The sequence below is a fragment of the Colletotrichum karsti genome (genome assembly GCF_011947395.1).
Source record: "Colletotrichum karsti strain CkLH20 chromosome Unknown Scaffold5, whole genome shotgun sequence".
NCBI lineage: Eukaryota > Fungi > Ascomycota > Sordariomycetes > Glomerellales > Glomerellaceae > Colletotrichum > Colletotrichum karsti.
The window spans coordinates 736,940-762,147 of record NW_024065905.1 but is presented as its reverse complement, the minus strand read 5'-3'; the positions used below and the strand labels follow the sequence as shown (position 1 = coordinate 762,147).

Sequence of the window (25,208 nt, the reverse complement as noted above, 5' to 3'; positions counted from 1 at the left end):
TCTCATCTCATTGACCGTGACAAGAAAAGCCACTTGTGTTCAATTGACACCCCCGTCCTTCATCATGAGCGACAAGCCGGATGTGCTGGTGTCGATTGATCTGGGCACCACCTTCACAGGTAACGCATACACTCGTACACGACTCTCATCCCAACCGAACACACTAACAACCACGACCCAGGTGTCGCTTGGATGACCCCGAAGACCCCGATCCAAGTCATCAACGACTGGCCCGGCAGCGGCGACCGAGGCGAGCGCAAAGTCCCGACCGTCCTCACCTACAACGCGGACGGCAGCCTCTCGAAATGGGGCTTCATGTGCGGCGACGAGGAGGAGAGCATGGCGGGCAAGCTGCGGCGCGAGTTCTTCAAGATCTTCATCGACGAGGACACGCTCGAGGCGTGGCAGCAGCGGGGGCTCCCCAACGCGCCGCGCAACGTCGCGGAGGCGGAGAGGCTGGTCACCGATTTCCTCAGGGAGGTGTTCGACCACGTCAAGGAGTCGATCGAGACGCAGCTCGGCAGGCGGCACACGGGCGGGTGGACGGACATGGCCGTGACGTTCCTCTTCAGCGTGCCGACGACGTGGACCAAGATGGAGACGATCAACTCGTTCAAGCGGATCATCCACGACGCCGGGTTCGGCGCCGAGGGGGCCCGGCACTTTGCGCAGGTCGATCTGACGGAGGCGGAGGCTGCTGCTGTCGCCACGCTGAAGACGAGCGCGGTGAATTTCCAGATGGGGTCTCTCTTCCTTACCGTCGATGCCGGCGGCGGCACGACCGATCTCGCCGTGATGCAGATTACGTCGACGGACACGCAGTACCCGCAGATGTCGCAGATATCGGAGGTCAAGGGCGTGGGGATCGGGGCGTCGTTGATCGACGTGGCCTTCATCCACCTGGTGAACAAGCGCCTGGCGGACCATCCCGAGGTTGGACACCTGCTTCCCCGCGACTTTGCGTTCAGGATGTCGAGGAGTCATCACTTCAAGACGGTGAAGCATAAGTTTGGGGAGCGAGCTTACATGCAGCCCGTCTTCAAGATGCAGTTGGAGGGTGTTTCGCATGATTTCAACCACGAGGGGCTTAGGATCGTGGACGGGCGGATGCTTTTTACCATGTAGGTTGACTTACTGTGGTCGCTTGCCAGGCAACGGTTTGCTGACAACTCATAGGCAGGAGATTCAAGTGCTCTTCGACGTCCAGATCGACGGAATCATGCGGTGTATCGAGGAACAGCTGGATAGGCTCATCCAGAAGCAACAACCACAAGCCATCGTACGTCGTGCGGACAACCACTGATCTTATATGACGTTGACTAATACCATCACGTTAGGAATACATGGTGTTATCGGGAGGATTGGGAGGTTCAGCATACGTTCGAGATAGTCTGCAGGCCCAGTTCCAGAACTATGCCCACCAGAACGCGGAAAAGGTCGCGGTGATCCCCTGCCAAGACCCCCAACTCGTCGTCGTGCGCGGCTTGCTGCTGGACCACCAGCAAAAGATGGAGACGGGGCGACTTTCGGTGTTGGCGACGCGCATAGCTCGGGCCAGCTACGGCGTGGTGATCAAGGAGGTGTACTCGCCGCAGCAGCACTTTAACGAGGATATCCAGGACGACGCTTTTGATCCGAAGAAGAAATGGGCCGTCAACCAGATCCGGTGGCTCATCAAGAAGGTGTGTGTGGGGATTCAGGGCTTGGGAAAACATGTGCTGACGAGGTGGCAGGGAGACACGGTCAACCCGAACTCGCCGTTGGTGCATTCTCTTGCGATATCTCTCGGGGCTGGAGATACGAGGAGATCATGGGATGCCAACATTGTCATTTCTCACAACGAGGCATCGTTCCTCCCCAAGAGCTTGAAGCACGGTAAGTCGGCCAACGAGCCGAGGAGCTTGGCAAGGGAGGGGAGTCGTGGCTAACACGGTTTAGCTGGGGCAACGAAGCTTTGCGACGTCAAGAGCAACCTTACCGGAGTGCAGCAGGACCAGCTGGTGCTCAAGCACAAGCGAGGAAGTTGCTTCTCCAAGGGCACGACGTACTACATCCTGAACTTCGATGTGCGGGTGATTATCGCGCCCGCCGACATCAGGTTTGAACTGTGGTTCGGCGGGCAGAAGTTTTCTGGCAACCACGAGCCGATTGCCGTGATGTGGGATGAGAAGGGCGTGAAAGCTAACGGCAGTTCATGACGGGCCAAGTACGATGTCGGATCCGATAATGTTGGCAAGTTGGTTGGCGGGAGAAGTGACCCATGACGGAGGCATTCAGGACGCGAATGTCACCGACTTGGGCCTGGGGTGAACCACTGCGAGACTTGAGGGCGAGGCCGCGCGAGCCGTTGATCACGCATATTGTCAAACGTGGGGTGCAGACGGCGTTTTGATATTCAACGCTGTGAACATGGTGGGATGAGTGTCTCAGAAGATCACGCGACAGCGTCATGGCCGCTGTCGCAGAGATAAGTCGACAGGCGGCTAGGGCTTGACAGAAGGCGGAGGGTGTGTGGCTGAGGGCATGAGGTATTGCGGAAGTTGAGCATTTCTCAAACTTCATTCATTAGCGTAAGCATTAGACATTGTAGAATACTGGACAATGTACGTTTGATATCTTATCATTAAAGACGACGCAGGTCCAATACAAGATCCTGTACGAATACGATGCTTCATGTTCGGGATTGAAGTTGATAGGGCTGAGAACGAATGAGTAAGCAGACACGGCCTCAGCAATACGGCTCACAGATGAGACCGTGACGGTGAAGTGAAGGATGTGTGCGAGCATGCGCGACTGAGACTGACCGGTCGGTGTTGCTGGGCTGGGCCTGTTGAGATGAGGATGCCAAGCGCAATGCTTAAGCCGGCAGCGATTGACACGTGGATGGGCGCAGATCAAATGGCGGCGGGTTCGATTCTGGAACTTTGGCGCAGCGCACCGGGTAAGACGCTCAAGCCCGTGAGGCATCATAGCTCTGGAGCGCGCGGGCTGTCGTGGTGGGCGTGCATGAAGGCGTCGGGGGGCCAATTCATGGTTGATGGATGAACAGAGCCGCGGCCGCGAGACTTTTTGGGGGCGATTGCGGTGTTGAGGGGCGGCAGAGGATGGGAGTCATGGATGGTGAGATGAGAGTGAGACAGGAGGACGTGCTTCTGGTGTTGTGGGTGTCAAGGAGATGGGCATCCATGTGGTTGGAGTGAGATAATAGGGGTTCAAGACATAGGTGAGAGACACCGAAGGCTTGTTGAATGAGGTTATTGGTTCCCCTGGTGCCGTGGTGCTCTCATCGATGAGAGGCGGTGATGGGCAGGTCGGTCATTATTCCCGCAGACGGTTGCGGGTAGGCCGGAAGCAGGATTTTCAAGATGAAGTTGATGAGCGGGCGGGCTTTGGTTGAGGTAGTATTCGTACGCGGTCTTTGAAAATCATCTTAGCTGAAGCTAGAGGTGACTTGGGATGAGGTACATTATCTTAGTTGACTACCTTACGGAGTACCGAGATGCCCCTCTCGGGTGGCCATTTGACGCCATCTCAAGCTGGCTCTAGCCATGGCTGAAGTTGCGATTCACGACTCAGGCTGATGCCAGCCGAAGTTGTATGCTTTGTCGACAGAGTTGCAGGCAGCCCGGGTTGCAATAATGCCTCATCAGACACTTCCGCAACTGCGTCTCGTCCATAGCAGGAGATGGAAAAGAAGAGGAATAGAGAGGCAGCATTGACAACGGCATTGACAACGCCCGTCCGACCCAAGGCAGCTTAAGATGCTGTGGCCATGTATCTTTCCGCGGGGAAATGCATGGAAGGATACCTCCGCACACGGTGAGCATGCTGCATGCACGTCTTAAGTGTTGCGTCTTGGTCTTGGGGAAGGAGGGGTTCCGCCAGGCCCACCTTCCACGCCAGCCTCTTGCCCCTCAGTGTCCACCTCACTTACCTCACGAAGGTACGTACCGCAACGCAAGCACCATTGAATTGTCTGAGAAGAGCATCTCCTACCTCTACACCTGCTGCCTGAGATAGTTATTAAAGTAATAATAAGGAAGGCAGCGATGGTTAAGATTGTGCTTCTTTTCTGAATAAACACTGAAGAGAGGCATGCACTCTTGCTCCTTCTCGTGGATACTTTTCTCTAATGAAGAAGGTGCACCTCGTGGCCCCTCTTCTGCCCAGACCACCCGGGCCGGTCCTGCCAGGCCAGCGATTTCGGTCCAGACTGATGTCCTGTCATCGAGCGTCGCCGGCGGCCACATCCCCATTCTTTCCGCATCCACAGTGCTCCATGTACCTTTTCCTGAGACCAAGTATCACATTCCGCTGAGCCTGCCCTGTAGCCTGCTGTATACGGCTAGAAATACATTTCAATTCCAAAGAAGGACTTTGACGGTGCCGCACCTTCCCTTCCATCCCACCTTACCTCATCGCACCCGACCGTCCCTTCCTCACCGGCAGGGCAGCACCAGCATCAGCATCAGCAGCAGCAGGAGCGTTGGGCGAGGAAGCTGCAAATCCGGAACTTCCTCTTGGACCCTTCCTGCCTTGATTCTTGATTTTGCGCCTGCTTCGCATGCTCCGTCATCCCGTGTCCCTTCCCCAAAATATTCCACATTTATTTTTTCTCATTGACCTTTTTTTCGTTATTTTAATTTTTTCCCAGTCTCGCGTGGACATCCATCGCGACGTCACATCGACTTGGCGAAAGCATCATACTGACTTGGCTTGACTTGACAGTGATAGTGACACTGAGAAATGCGCCAGTCTCTCTCTTAGGCGCCAGCACGCACTTCTCAAGTTCACCCACTGATAGTTAACCAACCACACAATTCCCCGGCCTTCCGTGCGACCTGGCTCGGCCCTCTTTTCTTTTCGACGACATCTTGTTGTGGTGACAGCGCCGTCAACAGCTCCTAGAGTTGTCGCTATCCCCGATCCGTCCATCGACCAGGGCCTCTACGGATTCCTTGTCTATCTCTGTCTCTCTCTCTCTCTCTCTGTCTCTCCGCCAATTCTCTTATCCTCCCGCCTGTCTGGTCAACCCAACCGTCAAGTCAACCACCTCATCAATCTCCAACCGCCAACCGCCGACCGAGCTCTCCGTCCCTCCGTCTGGGCATATCTCTACTTCTACTGACCGCCGTCGTCAGAAGAAGAAGTTGTCAAGACTCCAAACTTTGCTTGGCTGCCCAGCACCCAGCCACGCAGACGCACGTACTCCTCCGACAACAAGAACAAGCACGTCTGTGGAGACATCCCGTCCAGTCCACTCAGGTCCTTTCGTCACAAGCTTCGCCGACCCGACACGCCCGACCGGTGCCCATCCCAAAACACGCTGTTTCGCTCTGTGTACCCGTACCGTATTACGGAGTACCACCACTACCCAAACATAACGCCTGCGTACTACCGTACCTTACCGACCTTACAAACCCCTGGCCTGTCAATCATTAACACTGCACCGCCAACTTAGCATCATCCATCATCCATCAACAATATTCTTACCATCGCTGCCGCCGCCCGCCCTCACCACCACCAGGCCATTGCCAGCGGCCCAACCCAACGCCCGGTTCAGACGAGACACATCACATCCACTTGCCACTTCATACGCACTGGACAATGCTCGCACTTCTTTTCACCCTCGTCTAAAGGATGCATTGTTGACTCGACCCATCGAACCCCCATTCACAACTGCGGCGGTCATTCCCATCACGTCCACGGTACCACCCGACGACCCAATAACGGTTTACTATCGTCCGACCGATCGAAGAGCATTGTTACGGCCTCCCGACACCCTTTCGCGCTGATTCACTGCTCATCGCCGCGACTTTCGTTGCCTCGCATCCAGGGCCAGGTATTGCATTTCACTTGGGCTCAATAGCGCCCAAACATCACCTCGATTCGACAGCTTTGCATATTCCACGTCATCAAGAGTCACCATGGGAAATTCCAACACGAAAGAGTCTCGTCCGTCCGATCCGGCGACCGACTATCGCCAGACCCAGGCGGCGTACCTCAACCCCTCCCATTCTCGCGAGGGGCACAGCGACCGCCCTAGCTCAAGGAGGCAAAGCCGCTTCAGTAGAGCCGACCTCAACCTGCTGGGTCTCGGAGCAGCCGGATCTTCCAGTGTTGGAGGACGAGAAGACGCTCCGTACGAGCGCAGAGAGACCAGACAAGAGAGAGAAGCCCGCCGTCTCGAGAGGGAGCGCGTAGCCAGAGAAAAGGAACGAGAGCGGAGTCTCAAGGAAGAGCACGTCGACGGCGGCTACCTCGTCACCTTGGGCACATACACCGGCCCCGAGGATTTCAGCAAGCCCACTGTTCGCCAGCTGCAGGTGAGGAGTCTCACAGCCACTTGATTTGTTCGACGATTTTATTAACATGTGTATTCACAGCTTGAGCGACGCCTCGCCCCGTTCTGGAGGGGATTGAACGACTATTCCGAAAGCTGGACCGAATACCAGCTCATATGTGCCGGCCGCGGCCTCCCCATCCCGGCCGCTGACGAACAGCCTCGGCCCGAGTTCATCCCCAAGGCGAACTCACCCGCCTCTCCTACCGAGTCTTCTCAAAACCTCGCAAACCTTACCGTACCGATGGGCCCTCGATCGCTGTCAGTTGGCTCGGACCGCAGCGCCTCTGCGCCAGGTTCTGGCATCTCGTCCCCTACAAATCAGCAACAACGTAGCAACTCGCCGTTCAAACCCCGCGCAAAAGCTATCGCCGCCGCCCTCAGCGGAAGCAGCTCGCGGAACAACTCTGCGGCAGATGTCTCCCCTCGTGAGATACAGCTGCCCAACGACCCTTGCGTCAACGGACAGCCTCTGGAGGTTTTCCTCTACAAGGACGCCACCGAGTGTCCTATCTGCTTCTTGACTTATCCTCCCTACCTGAACCGAACTCGGTGTTGCGATCAGCCAATCTGCAGCGAGTGTTTCGTGCAGATCAAGCGCGCGGACCCCCACTACCCTGAGCACCACGGAGAACCCAACGAGCAGCCGAGCCCCGAAGAGTCTCCCGAGATGTTGATCTCCGAGCCCGCGACGTGTCCCTACTGCCAGCAAACCGAGTTTGGTGTCACATACGACGCTCCTCCCTTCCGCCGCGGCCTTACTTACGCCATCTCTGGGTACCCCGCCCAGGGCACCGCCATGTCGTCACAGAGCTCTCTGAACTCTACGCTTTCCCCCACATCTCCGACATCTGGTAGACGCAGAGCCCAGAGTTTGTCGGCCAACGCCCCGAACGTAGTTACCACCGACCGCGTGCGCCCGGATTGGTCGACAAAGCTGGCAGCTCAACGCGCCCATCAGGCTCGCAGAGCTGCGGCGGCGACGGCACTACACACCGCCGCGTTTTTGATGGGCAACAATGAACAGCAGCGCGGCTTCGCATTCACTAGGCCCGGGCGCTTTAGTCGACGCAACACTGGAAATCACACGCCGTCGGGACCGTCCAACGCGCAGGCGGAGTCGAGTCCTAGTCGCAACACAGAAGGCGAGGGTGGAGGCGGCCAGAACGGACCCGAACCCGGCCCGCGCGGATCTTCAGGACGTGGAGCACTCAACAATAGGCGTAACAGGATGGAGGAGTTGGAGGACATGATGTTCATGGAAGCTATTCGTCTGTCTCTCGCCGCCGAGGACGAGAGGAAGCGAAAGCAAGAGAAGGCCGACCGCAAGGAGGCCAAAAAGAAGGAAAAGGAGGAGCGCAAAGCTCAGAAGAAGCAGGATCGCCAAAGCGTTTACGGCCCCGGGCAAAGCTCTGCCAGCGGCAGCAGCCTATCGCTTGGCCTTGGCCGCCGTCGGGGCAACAGCACAACCAGCAACCTTCGTGTCGAGGCGACGGTCCAGGGAGCCCAGTCAACTTCTGCGACCGGCAGCGCCGAGACATCTCCTGTTGCAGCGTCAAGCAACCCGGGACCCACATCGGCGCCGGACACCAAAGGCAAGGCCGTTGAGCGCCCGCACGTTGAGACGCAGTCCTCCGAGAGCAGTTTCCAAAGCGCCTCGTCGACCCCGTCTCTACCTATCCCAGCACCGAGCCGCGGCCCTTCTCATCTTAGGCAGATGAGCAATGCGTCCTCAATATCATCCTCATTGGCTGACAGTCACAACGGGAGCTACACCAACCCTGCGTACCTTGATCCACGGGCAAGCGAGCTGAGTGTCGGGGGCAAAAGCGAGGAGGGCGACCGCGACAACACCGAACCACTGTACAATTTCAGGAGCCTGGCAGAAATGGTTGGAGTCGATATCGAGAATGGCGAGGCGAATCAGACAGAGGAGGGTGCGGCCAGTGATGCGCAAGGCGCCCCGTCCAAGAAGAAGGCGGACGAGGATGAGCCGGAAGCTGAACAGATCGAAGACGCCCACGTCGAGCAGCCGGTGCAAACCAATGCCGGGACTCTGAAGCCCCCGCCCACGATTCCTGAGGAGCCGAGGGAATCTCTCAGCAGAGACGAGGTCTCTTCAGGAAACGAGGCAGCGACCCCGGAGGTCATGATCACGCCAGTGACTCCAGCACCCGATACGGGTGACAGTGAGTTTAAGCGATTGGGTCATGACAACGTTGTGGAGAGGTCATCTGAGATAACGCAATGAGTGGACGAACATGACGAGGGGACTACGCGGCATACGCTGCTCTGCAGGAGCATTATAGAAGACGGGGGAGGAGCTATTTTGCATACATCGGAAGGTGGGGAAACTGGTAACACTCAAGGCGTTCAGCGTGTTTCTTGACAAGGCGGATTAGACGTGGTTATTTTTGTTGCCATGTGAATGGCCATTATTGTACTTTACCTCGCGAGAGGCACACGGCGAGGATCACGAACATCCCAGCGACTACAATTCTACGTGTCTATGAAAAACTGCTGTAACATTCCCAGTGACGCACACACTGATTTTTGAATCCAATATTTTGTGACACAATTACCTCCAACGCCAGCGAAATAAACTACAAATGCGGCTCGGCAGCCGGAAGAGCAGCTTCGACGGAGGACTGTGTTGTTTGAGGCACAAAGTCTTCGCCAGGGCTTGCCCAGCTGTAGTTACGCCACTCGCCCAGGGCAGGTCGCATTTGGTCCTCGACTAAGCGTTGGATCTTTTCGTGGCGACTTACCATGGTGCCTCTGTACTCTGTCTTGTCACTCTCGGTCTGCGTGCCAGACAGCTCGCGGAGGACGCCCTGGAAGGCGGACCACGTCTCCTCCAGCTCGGCGACGGACGTCACTCCCATGACACTGACACCGACCTTGGCTGGGCCGGTGAAGGTGGGTGGCAGCAGCTCGGTGCCGAACGCGCCGCCGACACGAGCCCAATTCGCCATGGCCCAGTACAGAGCGACATCCTCCATCTTCTCCCCCGCGCCCTCGGCGAAGGCCACGAGGCTCTTGCAGAGCTTGCGCAGCGGGCTCGGGGCGGGATGCCAGCTCGCCATCGGCCCGTCGTCGACGCCGCGCGTGGTCAGGAGACCCATACTCAACATGCTCGCGTTCGTGACCACGCCCACCCCGGCGTCCCGCAGCCGCGCGAGCACGGCGTCGGAGCCGAGGGTGTCGTTCTGCACGCAAAAGTGCGAGAAGGACTGGACGGCGTCGACGGGCTCGCCGGTCTCGCGCAGGATCTTCTCGGCCAGCTCGCAGAGGACGGGGACGGGGTAGCCGCAGATGCCGACGTAGCGGAGGAGGCCGTCCTCGTCGCGCAGGCGGCGCAGCTCGCGGACGGCGGCGACGACGTCGTCGGGGGAGACGAACTCGGCGTCGTGGGTGTAGACGAGGTCGAGACGGTCGGTGGCCAAGCGCTCGAGGCTGCGGTGGACGGAGGCGCGGATGTGGGCGGGGGAGTAGTCGAACTCGGCGGGCCCGAGGCGGCCGGCCTTTGTGACGAGGAAGTAGGAGTCCCGGGGCGGGGCGAGGGCGCGCAGGGCGGCGCCGAGGATGGACTCGGAGGGGCCGTAGTAGGGGGATGTGTCGAAGGCGGTGATGCCGAGGGAGAGGGCGCGGGAGACGATGTCGACGGAGGGCATGCGGGAGGGGTCGGAGACGTATTGGTAGTTGAAGGTCGCGGTGCCGAGGATCAGAGGCGGGAGGACGGCGGAGAGGGGGGTTCGCGGGGTGGCCATTGTGCGGGTTTTGCTGGGAGAAAATTGCGTCTGGAGAAGTTTGTTGTAGCAGAGAAACCTGCGTCCAATATGATCTAGAGAAGGAAATAGAGAGAGTGACGGTGGGTGTTGTTGGTGTTGCTGTGGACGGTTGTGGGAGACCGGGGCCGCGGCGCAAAATAAGGATCGAGCACGTCAATGATACTCTCCTGGGTCCGAGATAAGTTTAGGGGACCACCCCGCGGCGCGCGTCCGGGTGCCCCGAATGCGATTTGCGACAGTGCCCCGCCGGAAAGGTGGGGGAGGGACTTTCATCTGTTTTTTTCTGGTGTAAGTGATTCTTCTACTTTCCTTCTTGTCTTGATCTGGAAAGGCTCGGTTCGGGGCTGGCATTCTTGGTGTTTGGCAAGCCGGACGGGGGAAGCGATTTACTTCCGAAGGCCGAGCGGCGCCTGTAGCTGCCTTCCGTTTGGGGACGTGTTTCCTTCATTGGACTGCGCTGTCTTCTTTTGGTTGACCAGTCCATGTTTGATATCCAAGGTTGGTTTGTGAATGAGAGCCCCGTCTTTAGGCGTCGTGGAGCGCTGCTGGCGGCGTGATTCGGCTAGACCTGAGAGGGACTTTCTGGCACCGATTCAGCAGGGACACCCGTGGTTATCAGGGGAGATGGTGGGTGAGGGCGCCATTTGAAGCTATGGAGGCTGAGGAGGTCTGATTGATTAGCATCGTGGTGAATAGGGTTGAAGCAAGATGGTGAGATGATGAAAGCTGATGGAATCGTTCTGGAAAAGGTGAGTCGAGAAAACACAAGTGACGTTGGAATTACTTGCCAGCCAGTCAAATGGCCAAGTTCGCTTGTTCTTCCACATCCCTCTGAAGGATGTGATTATGTAAGGCAAATTCTGCATCGTGGGCCGATCCTCTTATCCTTCCTTATCTCGATCATTCTTATCGATAAGAACTCGCTATCAGTTCCAAGCTTCCGCAAATAACGCCGCCGCTTTCCCATCTACATCGCCTGAACTTCATTTTTCCTTGAGAAGTCGTATCGGCAGAGATCTTGTTCTTTTCGTTGTTAGACGTTTGTCTCTTCAATATCCCAGAATCGATTGGCGAACGAGCCCAGAGACAGCAGGTCGTGGGCTTAAACGTGTCTCTTCATGAAATGAACATTATGAGCAGTTGCTGCATGTTTCGTAGCCTCTTCACCCCTCATCACGTCAGAGCCTCTATACAGAATTGTGTGGTTGTCATATCTTTCGATATGGCAGGTTATTAGCCTAAACACCACCCACCGCACACCGATTTCTTTCTACCGAACCTGCTTGTTGGTCGGTTCCGGACCAAACTCACGGACTGCCCATCATGTTCACTCCCCCGCATCGCCTAGTGGCCGAACCATTCTTTGAGTCACTTTTCCCTATTTAGCCTCCCAATCACGCTGTTGCCGTAAGAAGAATCATGCCAAACTCATGACTTCGCAATTTGAGAAACCCTCTTTCTGCGGTTCAGTATCCTCTTGTTGTGAGATGTCGTCCCGTCATGACCATATTTGGACAGAAATTCTCGGGCTTTGGCCTCTCTGACTTCTTTCAGGCAAGTGTCTGCCGAAGCTGCACATCGTTATCTATGTCACCAACGTCCCGGCAGTTCTCGCGGCCTGCAGGACAGCTGGTTCAAGACTCTTTTAAATCACCACGACATCGGCGCAATATGTCAGACACATTCTGCCGCCTTGGCAACCTGTTTACCTCTGAGTGTCATGTCAAGTTATTGCCTCGAGTAGTTCCTGTCCTATGAGGTTCTGGTCAACTCGTTGCTGACCTTTATCACAACGAAGAGTCGTTAGCACTACCGGTCACAACTCATGTTTGTCACTATGGATCGCACAGCTGCCTCCAGACCGGCCTGTCACTTCCTCCTGTGGTATCCCGGAACGTCTGGCGGAGGGACAGCTTACGAGTACCTCGATGTTTCTATTTTAATCATTTTAGGCGTCTCAAAATGCTCGGCTCTTCATGATCAAGAATGTGTTCACACCATCACCGACCCCCCGATGCATCTCAAGGAGCTATATTCCGAGAAATTGCTGGATACGCCGGATACCAAACGTTTAAAGGCTTCTAGACCCCAGATACTTCACGGCACCTGGGAGAAACTTCAACATCCTCTGCACCTCGTAGGTCAAGGTCAACTTTATGTGTACCATGCGCTGGCTACTTCGTGCTCTCGGGACCACAGCCCTCGTCGGCTTTGGTAAGGATAGATATCCACTGACTATTCATGAGCCCTTCGCTAAAGTATCCCTCAGCCGCTGCGCAAGAGCAACAATCAACCTATTGTGATCGCCTGGGCAGGTGTTTTGCTTCTTTCACCAATGAAGCAGGTATCACCTTTGGCATTGCCATTCCCGAGGGGGCCTCTTCCGGCGAGTCATACGATGCCATCGTTCAGATCACTGCTCCCATTGAGGTGGGATGGGCCGGTCTAGCCTGGGGCGGTGCCATGACATATAATCCTCTGACCATCGTCTGGGTGAACGGGGAAGATGTCACTGTCTCTTCCCGCATGGCCTTGTAAGTAGAATCCTTCTCGTGGGCAATCAGAAGACTGAGGGCAAGCAGCGGCTACTTTACACCCCCGCCATATGAGGACGCCACCTATACTGTCCTTCCCGGGACTGTCGTGAACGCAACACACTACTCTGTCACGGCTCTTTGCACAGGCTGCACTTACTTCGCACCGTTTGGCAACGACCCGACTGCTTTGAATCCCGACGGGGAAAACTACTTGGCGTTCGCCTACTCAGGGGTTCCGGTCGACGACCCGGCATCCAACGAGACGACCTTCGGAATCCATGAGCGCGTAGGACACTGGAATCACGACTTCGAGCCAGCGCAGTCATCCAATTTCGATGTGTGGGCCAGAGGAGAAAGTGGCGGAAGCGAGCCCCCGGCGAGCACCGCGACCGTGACCACGTTGATGACAGCCACCTCGACCGCCACGGTGCGTACAACCACCACTCTCCAGACCACAGTCACCCGGACCGGCGTCCCTCCAAGCAGCTCGGTTACGACTGTCTCAGTCCCGAGTTCCACCGCAACGTCGTCCATCGTGTCCAGGGACCCCGTGCTCCCCGTCCCCAACTCGTGCGCCGGCGTGAGCGCCTTCAGGTTCGGGTACCAGACCGCCACCGGCTGGAGGGCCGTAAAGCTCGCGGGTTCTCTGAGCGGTCCCCGTGGCGTGGCCGTCGACTCCCTGGGGAATCTCTTGGTGGTGCAGTCTGGCCGGGGCGTGACTGTGCACACCTTCGGGAGCGATGGTTGCATCTCGTCGTCCAAGACCCTGATTAACAACCCATCCCTCAATCACGGCATCGGCTTCACACCCGACGGAAAGACTTTATATGTCAGCTCGATGACCACGGCTTGGTCCTTCGCGTACGATGCCCAGTCGCAGAGCGTGAGTGGGCAGACGGTCGTCGTGAAGGGCATGCAACAGGGCGGCCATCCGACGAGGGCGCTGGTTATCCCGCCGGCTACGCCGCATCTGCTTGTCATTCAACAGGGTTCGTATAACAACTTTGACTATGAGTCGCTCAACAAGGGCGTAGGGCGCGCTGTGGTCAAGGTTTTCGATATGCGCAGCGTGCCTTCTGGAGGTTGGACTTATGCCTCTCAGGGATGGTTCCTTGGCTGGGGTTTGCGCAACGAGGTTGCTCTATCAGCAGATGGCAACAACATGTATGATCCATCCTCTTCTTCCCGACCCTTTGGTCAGTGCTAACGTGAGGAATTAGGATTTGGGGCGTTGAGAACAGCGGTGATGACTTCACCAGAACAGTCAACGGCCGCAGCTATGATATTCACAACGACAACCCCGCCGAAGAGCTCAACTTCCGTACGTCTCCATCAATTCCCACGAGCCAAAGATATTGAGCGAACTGACATTGTCTTAGTCGGCGACCCGTCCAAGCCCAACGAGAATTGGTACGGCTACCCAACCTGCTTCACAGTCTGGGAACCCTCCGTCATCACGGACAAGTCCTTCGCCGTCGGCCAGCAGTTCGTAGTCGCCCCGAACAGCACGTTCAACGACGACACCTGCGCCCAGCGCTCCGTCTCGCCCCGCTTGTCGCTGCAAGCCCACAGCGCGCCCATCGCGTCCGTCTTTGACCAGAATTTCCAGAACCTCTACGTGACGCTTCACGGGTCGTGGAACAGGTCGCCCGCGACGGGCTTCAAGGTCTCGGTCGTGCCGTTCACGAAACTCTCGAACGGCCAATATGACCCTGTCGCGGCGCCGACTTCGAAGACGGGATACAGTGACATCTTCTGGAGCACGAATGTGGGAAGCTGTACCGGTGCGACCTGCTTTAGGCCCTCGGGTATTGCCTGGGACCGCTCGTTTTCGAGGTTGTTTGTCGCCAGTGACAACACTCAGGAGGGAGAGCTTTTCATGCTTGTCAAGTCGTGAGTCTTTGAAGGGACTGGGGCTAGATCGTGTGAAGTTAGCAGACTACTGATTTTCCGTATCATTTACCTCTAAGCATGCTCGTTTCAACATTGAGAACGCTGCCTTTGCGTTCGTTGTCTCTACCAATCACGTCTCACTATTTGTCACATGAAGCCAACTCATTTGAGGTATCAGCCGGCAAATGATCCATCTCGGCACAATGCTAGTGTATCTATGGGATAAATGCCATGGAATTATAGCATGTATTCATAAAAAGCCATCATTCCCATCGGAGCTATATCGTCCGACTCTACTCAAATCTCCCGACCGGAAGAAAGGAGGCTCTATTCTAAGCATAGCAGTCTATCTCCGCATACTTGACGAGAACAACTCGGTCAACCGGTCCAAATTCTTAGTTCTTCCAGCTGTTCAACCTTCAGAAAGTACAGTCATGAAACCGTACCTCTCGGGCACATCCGACCTGCTGCCGTAGACGCTGGCCTTCTCCTTACTGAGTCTTCATAGATATCACCAAGAGTTTAGATGATGCATAAATGAAATAAGATCCAAAAACTACAAATGACCCAAAATCTGTCTTTGGGTTTGGACCCCTTTCCGTAGCTGGAAGGGTATGACCGATTGGTGTCCAAACCTCACCGAGACCTTACCTCGGTGAGCCGACCAACAGGACCCACCGAAGCTCTGAGGACCAAAGCTTCCGTCACAAGCCGAGCTCGATTTCTTTTTCTTTTTTTTCCTCCAACGTCACCAGCTTCACGACAGCTGCGCGAACTATGGCCGGCGGCCGCAAAAGCAAATCATCGGGCCCGGCGCCTCCGTCGAGGACACTCGTTCTCGACAATGGCGCATACACAATCAAAGCCGGCTTCGTGTCCGACCAGCTCACCGAAGAGCCACGAGTAATCCCAAACTGCATCGCCCGCGATCGCGCAAGGAAGGTCTACGTCGCGTCGGATCTCGACAAATGCCGCGATTTCGGAGAGATTCAATTTCGGAGACCCGTCGAGAAAGGTTTCATTGTCAACTGGGAGGCGCAGAAAGAGATTTGGGATCACGAGTTCTTCGACGACAAGGCGCCGCAGAAATGCGACCCGGCCGAAACGAGGCTGCTTCTGACAGAACAGCCAAACTCCCTGCCGATCCTGCAGTCCAACTGTGATCAGGTCGTGTTCGAGGAGTACCAGTTCGCGAGCTACTACAGAGGCATAGGTATGGTCGCTCAGCTCTCTGTCATGTTGCTGCCAACTGACTCGTCGTTTTTCTAGGCGCATCCTTCAACGCGTACCATGATATCCAAGGCATCCTCCAAACCCCCCGAGACCCGAATACCATACCGCAGCTCCCAGCCGAGGTGGTTCTTCTGATTGATTCGGGCTATTCCAACACAGTAGTCATGCCCCTCCTGAATGGACGACCGCTGCAGTCGGCCGTTCGCAGGCTCGACGTTGGAGGGAAGCTTCTGACGAACTACCTGACCCGCCTTCTTTCCCTTCGATACTACGACATGCGCAACGACACATACATTGTCAACGAGATCAAGGAGCAGGCCAGCTATGTTTCTCTCGACTTCAACGGCGACTTAGAGAAGACCTGGAAGGGAACACGAGGCGAAAAGCGAGAGCCGTACATGACTGGAGCTGGCATCGCCAAGGACTACGTTCTGCCAGACTTCCACACGCGTACCAAGGGCATCGTCAAGGACTACGACCCAGCTATGCATACGAAGGCCAGGAAGATGGCCGCGCGCGCGGCGGACAGCGACGAGGACGTCCTGACGCTGCGTAACGAGCGCTTCTCTGTGCCAGAACTCCTCTTCCAACCCTCGGACATAGGCCTGCGGCAGCCGGGCCTAGCAGATGTCATCATGCAATCGCTCTCCGAGCTGCCGATTGGACTGTGGCCAGGTCTGCTCGCCAACATCGTCGTCGTCGGCGGTAATGCCCTGTTCCCTGGCTTCATCCAACGCCTGGAGAAGGAGCTGGTAAAGAGAGTTCCAGACGCCTGCATCGTTAGGGTCGCTCACCCTGCTGATCCCATCACGAGCACCTGGCACGGCGGTGCAAACTTGGCCAAGCACCCGGACATTCTGAAATACTCGGTCACGAAACAGGAGTACGAAGAGTACGGTGCCGCTTGGGTAGCGCACAAGTTCGGCTCTGGAGGTGCAGGTGATTGAATTACTACTACGCTTATGCTGGATGAAGGCTCTTTCGCCGTCAAAAATTACCGCCCCGAAAATAACTGCCACCACACGAAACCACCCTATGTATGCTCCCAAGTATGCATAGTTCTATGGATCAGAAACAGCCACCCACATACGCTTTACAGAGACGAAAACCGGGTTTTCTTTTTCGAAATCAAACGCACCACCAGCCGAGAATTACCTCCCACAAAGACTTCTGGTATGGTGTGCCACCCCCAATTCTATGAGGCCGAGGAAAAGAACCATAAGATGAGATGACAGGTTGCCTGAAAGAAGTTAGCCCGAATTTATTCAAAGGGCAATGGTTGGGCATACTGTAGACTACCTACTTGGAGCCTTGAGCTTCGCAACGCTTCAGGCACTCCGCAGAGCCAACCGAAGCACCGGTGCCAACGGCCGGGATATCGCGTCTTAGCTGGGCGAATTTTGCGGAAAGAGGATTCCCGCCGAATGCCGCGGCAACCACGCTGGGAGGAAGATCGAACAAGCCGTTCGCAACATTGTGTGTACCGGCGTCTTCTGAGCTGAGAGCCGAGATGAGCGTAGCGTTTCCACAGCCTGAAAATGGTCAGTACATGCTATCTCTATGCCAGAGAGGGTCACTCACCAGTGTTTGCCATGGTGTGCAGGCTTCCCTGCGGAAACAGGGTCATCATCCCTGGTTCTAGCAGGGTCTTGACGACGCGAGCACCGTTTTCCAGCGTCATGTACGTCTCGGTGGTTCCCTCAATGGAAACGACGTAGTTGGAGGCTCGGTTGTGATAATGAGGCGGAAGCATGGCGCAGGGGCCGAGACTAATCCAGGCCATGGTCATGCCATTCCCAACGGTCGCCGGGAACGTGGCAGCGTTGGCGTTGACCACTCCGCCAGGGCTGTTGGTGTGGTATTTATGGGAGAAGTAGTTGAAGGTCCAGTCTTTGTCGTCCGCGAGGATGTCGAGCTTGTCGAGCTCCGTAGGGCTGGACTTGAGCGCCTTGACGATTTCCGGGTGCAGAACTGCGTCGGTGGCGTGTGTTGTTGTCGTCGCGAGTAGCAGACAGAAAATTGCAAGTTTAAGCGTTCTTGGCCACATCGTGATGGCGATCATGTTGAACGAGGTGAACAAGGTTAAGGCGACCGGCAAGGCGTCCGGTTCAAATCTGCGGTTGTGGTGATTCTAGATCTTTCGTCCTCTGGCGGACCAGGACGAGGCGACCTTTTATGAGCTCGTTCCAGAACTTCGTGGGCCGGGACGCCTGGTTCTCGTGGTTTTCGTAAGAGCCTCAAGCGTGGTCCTCGTGAGAGGTTGTCGTGTACAAGGCGGGGTAGCATCAGTCAGGTCGAGGCAGACTCGAGCTTGAACCCGGAGTCATTCCCGGGCGAAGCTTGCGGTGAGGTATCACAGGATGGATGATATCTGACATGTTCTATCCAACGGCAAAGAGCTCCCTGGCGGATCGCTTTTGCCACTGTTGCGGACCGAAATTCGGATGGGTTACCATGGAAATTATGCTCTTGTAGATGTACGATCACCGTCGCTCTCGCACACGGCTGAACGATCGGACCCTGCGTACAGGGCCCCTGGGAACTCGAGAGTGAGACTTGCCACGATCCCATTCGCACGCCTGTATGCACATGGGGACCATGGAAAACCGGTTTACCAAGTCATGTCACAGCATCAACGCAGATGTCTATAGAGCCACCGAGTTACTTGCCTCATATTTTGGTTCTTGCCGCCTTTGTCATGCCTTTTTTTCGTTCCCATGGAACCAGCTTTTCGTCTTCCCACAGTAACACTCCAGGAGTTCTCCAAATCAGTATTGGATTCCTTCAAGGTCACTTGAGAATGCTCAGTTGTTTTCGGTATGAAGATGAGGAGTGAACTGAATCCTGGTGACCGTTATAAGTGGACTCGTGCTACCACCCGCAGCTTTTCCCTCACGGGACTCGCGCTGTTTGGCAGTAGGAGTTTACTCCGCCGGCCTTCAAGCACCGCATGATGGCCCGTCACTATGTCACTCACGTATTTTGACTTGAGACTGTACACGCTGAGGCTGCGCTGTCTTTCTGCAGATACGTATGAGGGTTCATGCAGGCACCCAAGACTTGGTCTTTTGGTGCGTGGCAGTTGCGAAGTAGACCATGGGTTCTGTTTCGTCGACACCCTTTCTGCACGAAATCGTACATATTCCGGATTCGGTTTTGGGCATGTAGACTCATGGGTTTTCCGGTGCTCAGGGCTTTGTGCCTTGTTACGCGTGACAGTCGAAGCATGAGAACGTGTGGAGGGACAACATTTTCACCTTCACATTCTAGACCGAAAAGGCGGATGAGGCTACCCGCTGCGTCACATAGCCAAGAAAGAGGAGCTTTCCCCCGGCGTCCCCGAGACCGGTCTGCCATGCTGACCTGATATATCATTCATCCCCAGCCCTGACCGACACAGCTCCCGCGACTGTCAGCAGCAGCATGAGTCAAAGAGCGGCGAGAGAGTCCTCAGCATGACGCAGTCCGGTGACGATGATTCAAAGCCTCGTTTAGGCCAGCTTATCTCTGGTAAGATCTTCGGTCAGGCGAACCTCGTAATCTCGTTCAATAATCTTCGACCAGGACGATCTGGGGGGCGAAAAAAGACCGAGACAAGAGTCTGCGTGATGAAAGTTGAGTCAGGAGCCAACTGTCGCCAAACCGGGCGAAGCAGTTGGTCAAGAGACCAGGGCGTCTGATGTCAACCGAAAAGAGCGGCAGCAGAGGGGCACAGGCAGGAAACGGTGTCACGAGATTTGTCCATCGCGAGGGCTTGGTAACGGTTGATAGTACTGAATTGGAGTGTGGTCTATTGCGACGCTAGCTTTGACATTCAACGCCTCTCAGACCGCGTTGCGTTCGGGGTATCTCACGAGAAAGACACTATCGCTCGCATATGAGAACCTAAACATTTTACAAACACCGTCCGAAGGAAACCCCGCCGAGACGTAAAAGGTAACACCGTATACCTCGTAAGATCATAGAATAGAGCTGGGAAAAAGTGTCACGTTTCAGTGACTTTGTGCGGAGTGGAGAGTATGCGCGAAAATCAAGGGGGGAGTAGGGAAAGATTCAGAACCGCAAATCCATGAGAAGGTCTCTCATGGACAGCTCGTCTCTCTGAAACAGCGAGGAGATCGTTCCCCGGCCGAGAAAACGAAGGTTCTAGAGGTGTCGCAAGAAGCGTCCTCGGCTTGAGCACCCTATACACAAAGGTCAGCGGTCTGCGTGTCGTTTTGTGGTGGAAGAGAAGTCGTACAGTCACACTAGGAGGAACACGGTCAGCAGGGTCTAGATTGCGCACGACTAAGGGAGACTTACGAAGGTAGAGGTTGACCCCTCGTTGTGAACTAAGCAGTAGCCGCCGCAGCAGCCTCTGCAGAGCCTCTGGGTGCGTTCAATGCAATCGTGACACTGTTGCTGGGCATTAGCTTGGTTCCCAAAGTCGAGCAACAGTCTTGGGATCTAGGCCTTTGGTACTCACATTGCTCCCGCACTCCCAGCAGCTCTTGGTGATACGTGCCTACGCAGATCTCTGTTAGCATCTTCGGTCGTCGGGATCCGTGCCACACATGAGCTTGTCAAGGGGTCAAAGCCGGGTTACAGTCATGGGGTGGGAGAACAACGAGGAGCATAGACAGCATTATGGCATACACTTTGGGAGACAGGCTACGCCAGACGGTGGAGGAGACGACGTCGGACCTAGCCCAGCAACACTTCATTCTGCGCATCGATGACCTCGCTCGCGGTGCATTCCGGGAAGCATTTGCCGTTTCGTACCTTGATCTTGGGCTGGCTCTGTTGCTCCTGGTGCTGGACCCAGGAGCCGCCCTCGGGGTCGACGATGATGACGTCGGTTTCGGCCAGCTCGATCGCGGCGCTCGGGGTTTGGTAGCATTCCTCGCACCACCACTTGTTGCAGCCGGCGCAGTAGCGCTCGCGGAGGCAGTCGACGCATCGGGCGACGAAGGAGGACGTCGAGCCGGGACCGGTGCCGGGCTGCGGCGTTGTCGCGGCCTTGATCGAGGAGGTCAACATCGGCGGCGGAGACAAAAGCGGACGATGGCTCGCCGGGGTGTGTTCGTGGACGGTCATGCCCTCCGGAGCGGCGCCGCAACCGGCACAGCCCCCCAATGCGACGGTCGCCACGGCCCAATGCCGCGCCGAGGCCGGGATCTTGACCTTACCATACGCCGGAGAGTTGATGTGGTGAGGGCCGGAACACGGAACGGCATCGAAGGCGATGATGCCGTGGCAGTCGACCAGGGTGTTGGCCCACTCTTCGACGAGGTGTCTGGTGACGACGCGGCCTTTCTTCTGGTACCAGTCGTCTCCCTCGCTGCGCAGAGCGGAGCTCAAGGCCTGCTGGGACTTGGCGTTCCATCCTGCGCCGATCTGCGCGGCGTGCGAGACCGCAGCGGCGGCGGAGACGCCCGATGCCGTCATCGGGGACAGCTGGCTGTCTCGGGCGCCGAAGACGTACAGACCCTTCAGCCTGGGCGTGCCCTCCGGTCGCGAGGGTCTGCAGGCATACTGAAGGGAGCGGCAGAGGTTGCGCTCGTTGAGGTTCTTCGCGCCGCGGACGGAGAGAATGCGCACGCTGTAAGCCGGGTCGTTGATGACCTCGTGGCAGAGCTCGGCGGTGACGGACAGGCCGTCGAGGATCAGCGTCTGCACATCTTGGAGGATGTCTCGGCGGCGGAAAATGGAAAAGATGCCTCTCAACGGGCCGGAATAGAAGCTGTCGAGGATTCGCCTGGTCAGTTTGGGATCTCGTGGTTGCGACTTCTCCGCCGTCCCCACACGGCCGTTTTTGCGACCGAGAATGACGCCGTTGAGGCGCCGTTGAGTCGCCAGGTAAGAGGGAGAAACAACTTACTCATCTTCGGTCAAATTCTCGTCAAGCTGGACGTTGCGCCAAACTTCGCCACCGCGGTCAATGCCATCAATGTCAAACTGCGCACTCTTGACGTGGGTCAGTTCGAGGTGTCTGAATACACCTGGTGTGTGGTTTACAAGATCCCGGAAGCTTCGGCTGGTGGATGCGAGGCTCAGGCGATCATGGACGGAGAGGTGAGGAGCTGTGTGAGAGAGGATGAGAGGATTCCAGAGGAGATTGAGGAGATTTGTGGCCGGGTTCTCGTAAAGCGTGTTGGCGTCTTCGACGTCCTGGAGCATGTTACGGCGAACGCGCGCGATGGGGGAGAATCGGGGGAGCTGAGTCTAGGTATTACGCGACGGCCGGAAACCACGAGGGCTTGCGGCGATCAGACTGGAGGTGAAGGTATAGTTTGGTTGAAGTTGAGGAAGATGCAAGAGGAAGAGGGCGCGCGGCAGGAAAATTGTGGCCGTCGTCGAAGGTGATCGGGACGGGGATCGCTGGGGGGGTTGTCGCAATCTCTCGGTCGGCTTCTAGACGGGGTGACGTTGGCGGCGACGATTTACATGGGGCTGAATACTTGGAGAGCTCTGCTTGGTGGTGAGTGACATGTAGGACCGGTTCAAGAGGCGCTTCTCCGGAGGGAAGACGTGTCGGTCTAAATATCTACGCCGTCGAACCTTGCGAGGTACAGGATGCGCGGACGGCAGGCTAGCGTCCGGGCAAGACAAGACAAGACAGGACAAGACAGGAAACGTGGGAGTGTCCATCCATCCATCCACCCATCCAGTCTATTCTGGACCGCGATTGTGAGGGTAGCTTTGCGGTGAAGAGGTACTCCGTGACGTGAGGCGCGCAAGCAAAGCAAGGCAAGGCCAAGCCAGCAAAGGGATGTACATTCGAGCAAGGGACCTGGGACCTTGGACCTTGGACCTTGGGGTCGACGCGCACCGTCAACAAGATGCGCCGAGAGATGCAGCACGGGCGGGCTAGAGCCCAGCAGGCTAGACCAGTCCAAGATCCAAGTGGATGGACGTCCAAGTTGCCCACCCATTTGATACGGCTATGCTTGTCAATCATCGATGTACATGTTCCAATCTGTCCACTCGATGCTTCGCTTCTGTTTGCTGTTGTGTGTTGTGCTGTTTAAAGACCGAAGGAGACCTGAGACCCAGAGAGACGCATCATCGCTACATGCCCGACGTACCGGCGTACCCCCTCGCGTTCCCCATACCCAGCAGGGCAGGTGTTGTCGAGACTCGACTCGGCAGAAGTATCTGGGGTTGGTCCAGTTGGGTCGGACCCTGAAAGAAGGATCGGCCGTGTCCAGTCAATGGATCATGGAGCCATTGGAACAGAAGGGGTGGATAGTACGGTTGAAACGGAAGAGCTTCAACCTGCCGTCTGGTGCGGTCTTGGCAGATGCAGAGCAACGGAGGAGGTCCGCTGCGCTGGCACCTGGAATGTCGAAGCTGTCTCCGTGCCATGCATGCTCATAGTATGAGTTTTTCTGGGGGGCCGCGGCAGCGGTAACTGAGGCAGAAAAGAAAGTAAGGAACGGACCGAAAGGTGAGGCAATAGCAGGTTGACTGACATGGGAGGGATGGTTGGCGAGGATTGGGTGTGAATGGGACCCTTGAGTAGGAAAAGGGGAAAGGGAGATGGCGAGGTGGTGTTGAGATGAGGTGAGGCGATGCCCAGCTCCATCTGCTGGTCAGGCGGGCATGATGCTTCTCGTCAAAAACGACCATCTTGCATCTGCAGCAGAGTGCAGGCGGCGGATCTGGAGGTGAGCCCAGAGGCGCATATCCGCGAACTTTGACCCGAGATAATAAGCATAGGGTCTCCTCTTTAATTACACCATTCGCACGGCTAAAGAAGCATTCGCAAAGTTGGACAGGTCTTCCTGGCTCGGCTGGGCAGCCATCTCAACTAGCACCAACAGAGCAGGTTGAAGGCCACGGAGCTTCGATCAACCAGAACTCCCGCCCCATCCAATTCATCCCCCATCCCGCGGCGGGATCCAAGCTCCCATAAACGTGTCGTAGCTGGGCCCGTCTTGAAAGTGTTACAAGTCCAAATTAGCCGCTCCAACCGCTTAAACCTGCCTCGATTGTTTAGCTTCGTTGGAGCCCGCCTCCGCTCCACGGCTTCTAATGACTGCTTGCTATTTGTTTGTGTCGCTGGCAGACTTACAGCCAGCAGGTACTTTCACCATGAGTAGGTATGGTCACCTTGCAGCTCACAGGCTCATGCAGCTAGTGATGGGCGCTAGGTAGCTTATGCCGGAGATCCCATCTCCACGTCGGGGTAGCAGTCATACATGGTAGTTTCACAGACCCTACTTCTATCTCTCACTCGAGTCGAGGGAAAGGAGAAGACATTCGAATCGATGGCTTCCGCTCCGCTACGCTGCGCTGCGTGAGATGCACTTTGGGGCAGTCTCACCCCATATTCCACCCCATCCACCACACCAAACTTAACCGGGGTGCGGCACGCCACTGTGGGATGTCCCTTGCTCGGTTCTCGACTCGAGCTGCTCCAGTTGGCTCCCATCGCTGCCGGCGGCTGTAGCTTACCTGGCAACACTGATCACGTTGGCTCCTGGTGTGGGTGACGCTGCACTCCAGTGGTGATGTTTTCCCCTCTGTTGTTCAGCGATTGTCGGGCACGACGGCATTCTGCAGCTCCCAGCCATCAATATCGGTACTTGAACCATCCGTGACGGACAGCGACTGTGATGGCCTTGGCGAACTTTGAGGGTTCGCCATGCCTGTTTTGGGTGGTGTTTCGGCGCGCTGATCCGCGAGCTGACCCTGCTCCGGGGGTCACGGAGTTGCAGTCCGGAGTCGAGGAGTCGGGGGTTTTGACCAATTTTGTTTCGGTCTTTTGCATGTTTCTAATATTTCTGTTCTGGTCGACGGTGGAGGACGCAAATGCTGTTTTGGGGCATGAAGCTTCTTGGCAATTGCACATCATGATTCAGTTTATTTTAACCAGCAGAGTGTCATTTGTTTCGTTCTATTCTATTCTGGATGGCGGTGAGTACGTGCGCGCCCGGAGTTCTCGGAGTGTTGTGTTGCACTGCTGCCAATGCCATCCTGACTCTGACTGCATTGTAATCGTTAGAATGGCTTTTGACATTATCGCCGGACTCTGATTGGGTCGGGGTCATGCAGCGTGGCGTCGGTCAAATTTCCACAATCCTGCCGCCACCGGACTCGGCGTCCGGGCCCGGATCCGAGAATCCGAGAGTCGGCCGGGGTGGGTACCTGCTCCGCAATCGCAACGGAGATAAGATGTGGCGCTAGCTAGCCGATACGGGCTGAGTCCAAGTGTGGCTCGTGAATCTGACGTAATGAGGCTGGTGCGCGGAGCCGGGTCCCACCGCCGCCGCAATTCAATTGCACCGATTTTCTGGAAACCTGAAGAATCCCATCACCGTGCTGATTCATCGCGACCTCGACGTGGTGTTTTCCGCGTAAGCCAGCCTTGGAACGGCCACACAAGTAGATGGAACGATCATATTCTTTTCTTGCTTTCTGTTCTCT

The 25,208-nt window shown here is 56.3% G+C and overlaps 7 protein-coding genes across 7 annotated transcripts; 4 read left to right on the top strand and 3 right to left on the bottom strand.

Moving 5' to 3' along the window:
• Window positions 1-64: 64 nt before the first annotated feature.
• CkaCkLH20_02235 (hsp70 family chaperone) lies at window positions 65-2,198 on the top strand (the record flags this gene model as incomplete). Its single annotated transcript, XM_038884954.1, has 6 exons — window positions 65-119; window positions 182-1,121; window positions 1,177-1,279; window positions 1,338-1,682; window positions 1,734-1,875; window positions 1,939-2,198. 6 exons carry the CDS (start codon window positions 65-67, stop codon window positions 2,196-2,198), a joined length of 1,845 nt encoding a protein of 614 aa, XP_038749742.1.
• Window positions 2,199-5,927: 3,729 nt separating this feature from the next.
• On the top strand, window positions 5,928-8,594 carry CkaCkLH20_02234 (uncharacterized protein; the record flags this gene model as incomplete). Its single annotated transcript, XM_038884953.1, has 2 exons — window positions 5,928-6,326; window positions 6,387-8,594. The coding sequence occupies 2 exons, from the start codon at window positions 5,928-5,930 to the stop codon at window positions 8,592-8,594; spliced, it is 2,607 nt and encodes an 868-aa protein (XP_038749741.1).
• Window positions 8,595-8,946: 352 nt separating this feature from the next.
• Window positions 8,947-10,113, bottom strand: CkaCkLH20_02233 (L-galactose dehydrogenase; the record flags this gene model as incomplete). Its single annotated transcript, XM_038884952.1, has 1 exon — window positions 8,947-10,113. The coding sequence occupies one exon, from the start codon at window positions 10,111-10,113 to the stop codon at window positions 8,947-8,949; it is 1,167 nt and encodes a 388-aa protein (XP_038749740.1).
• A 2,177-nt stretch (window positions 10,114-12,290) lies between these two features.
• CkaCkLH20_02232 (uncharacterized protein) lies at window positions 12,291-14,568 on the top strand (the record flags this gene model as incomplete). The annotated part of the gene is made up of 5 exons (XM_038884951.1): window positions 12,291-12,348; window positions 12,404-12,668; window positions 12,717-13,835; window positions 13,892-13,992; window positions 14,051-14,568. The coding sequence occupies 5 exons, from the start codon at window positions 12,291-12,293 to the stop codon at window positions 14,566-14,568; spliced, it is 2,061 nt and encodes a 686-aa protein (XP_038749739.1).
• Window positions 14,569-15,341: 773 nt separating this feature from the next.
• Window positions 15,342-16,744, top strand: CkaCkLH20_02231 (actin-like protein arp-6; the record flags this gene model as incomplete). Its single annotated transcript, XM_038884950.1, has 2 exons — window positions 15,342-15,777; window positions 15,834-16,744. 2 exons carry the CDS (start codon window positions 15,342-15,344, stop codon window positions 16,742-16,744), a joined length of 1,347 nt encoding a protein of 448 aa, XP_038749738.1.
• A 352-nt stretch (window positions 16,745-17,096) lies between these two features.
• Window positions 17,097-17,844, bottom strand: CkaCkLH20_02230 (uncharacterized protein; the record flags this gene model as incomplete). The annotated part of the gene is made up of 2 exons (XM_038884949.1): window positions 17,097-17,329; window positions 17,379-17,844. The coding sequence occupies 2 exons, from the start codon at window positions 17,842-17,844 to the stop codon at window positions 17,097-17,099; spliced, it is 699 nt and encodes a 232-aa protein (XP_038749737.1).
• A 2,636-nt stretch (window positions 17,845-20,480) lies between these two features.
• CkaCkLH20_02229 (uncharacterized protein) lies at window positions 20,481-21,956 on the bottom strand (the record flags this gene model as incomplete). The annotated part of the gene is made up of 2 exons (XM_038884948.1): window positions 20,481-21,519; window positions 21,658-21,956. 2 exons carry the CDS (start codon window positions 21,954-21,956, stop codon window positions 20,481-20,483), a joined length of 1,338 nt encoding a protein of 445 aa, XP_038749736.1.
• Between the last annotated feature and the right edge of the window lie 3,252 nt (window positions 21,957-25,208).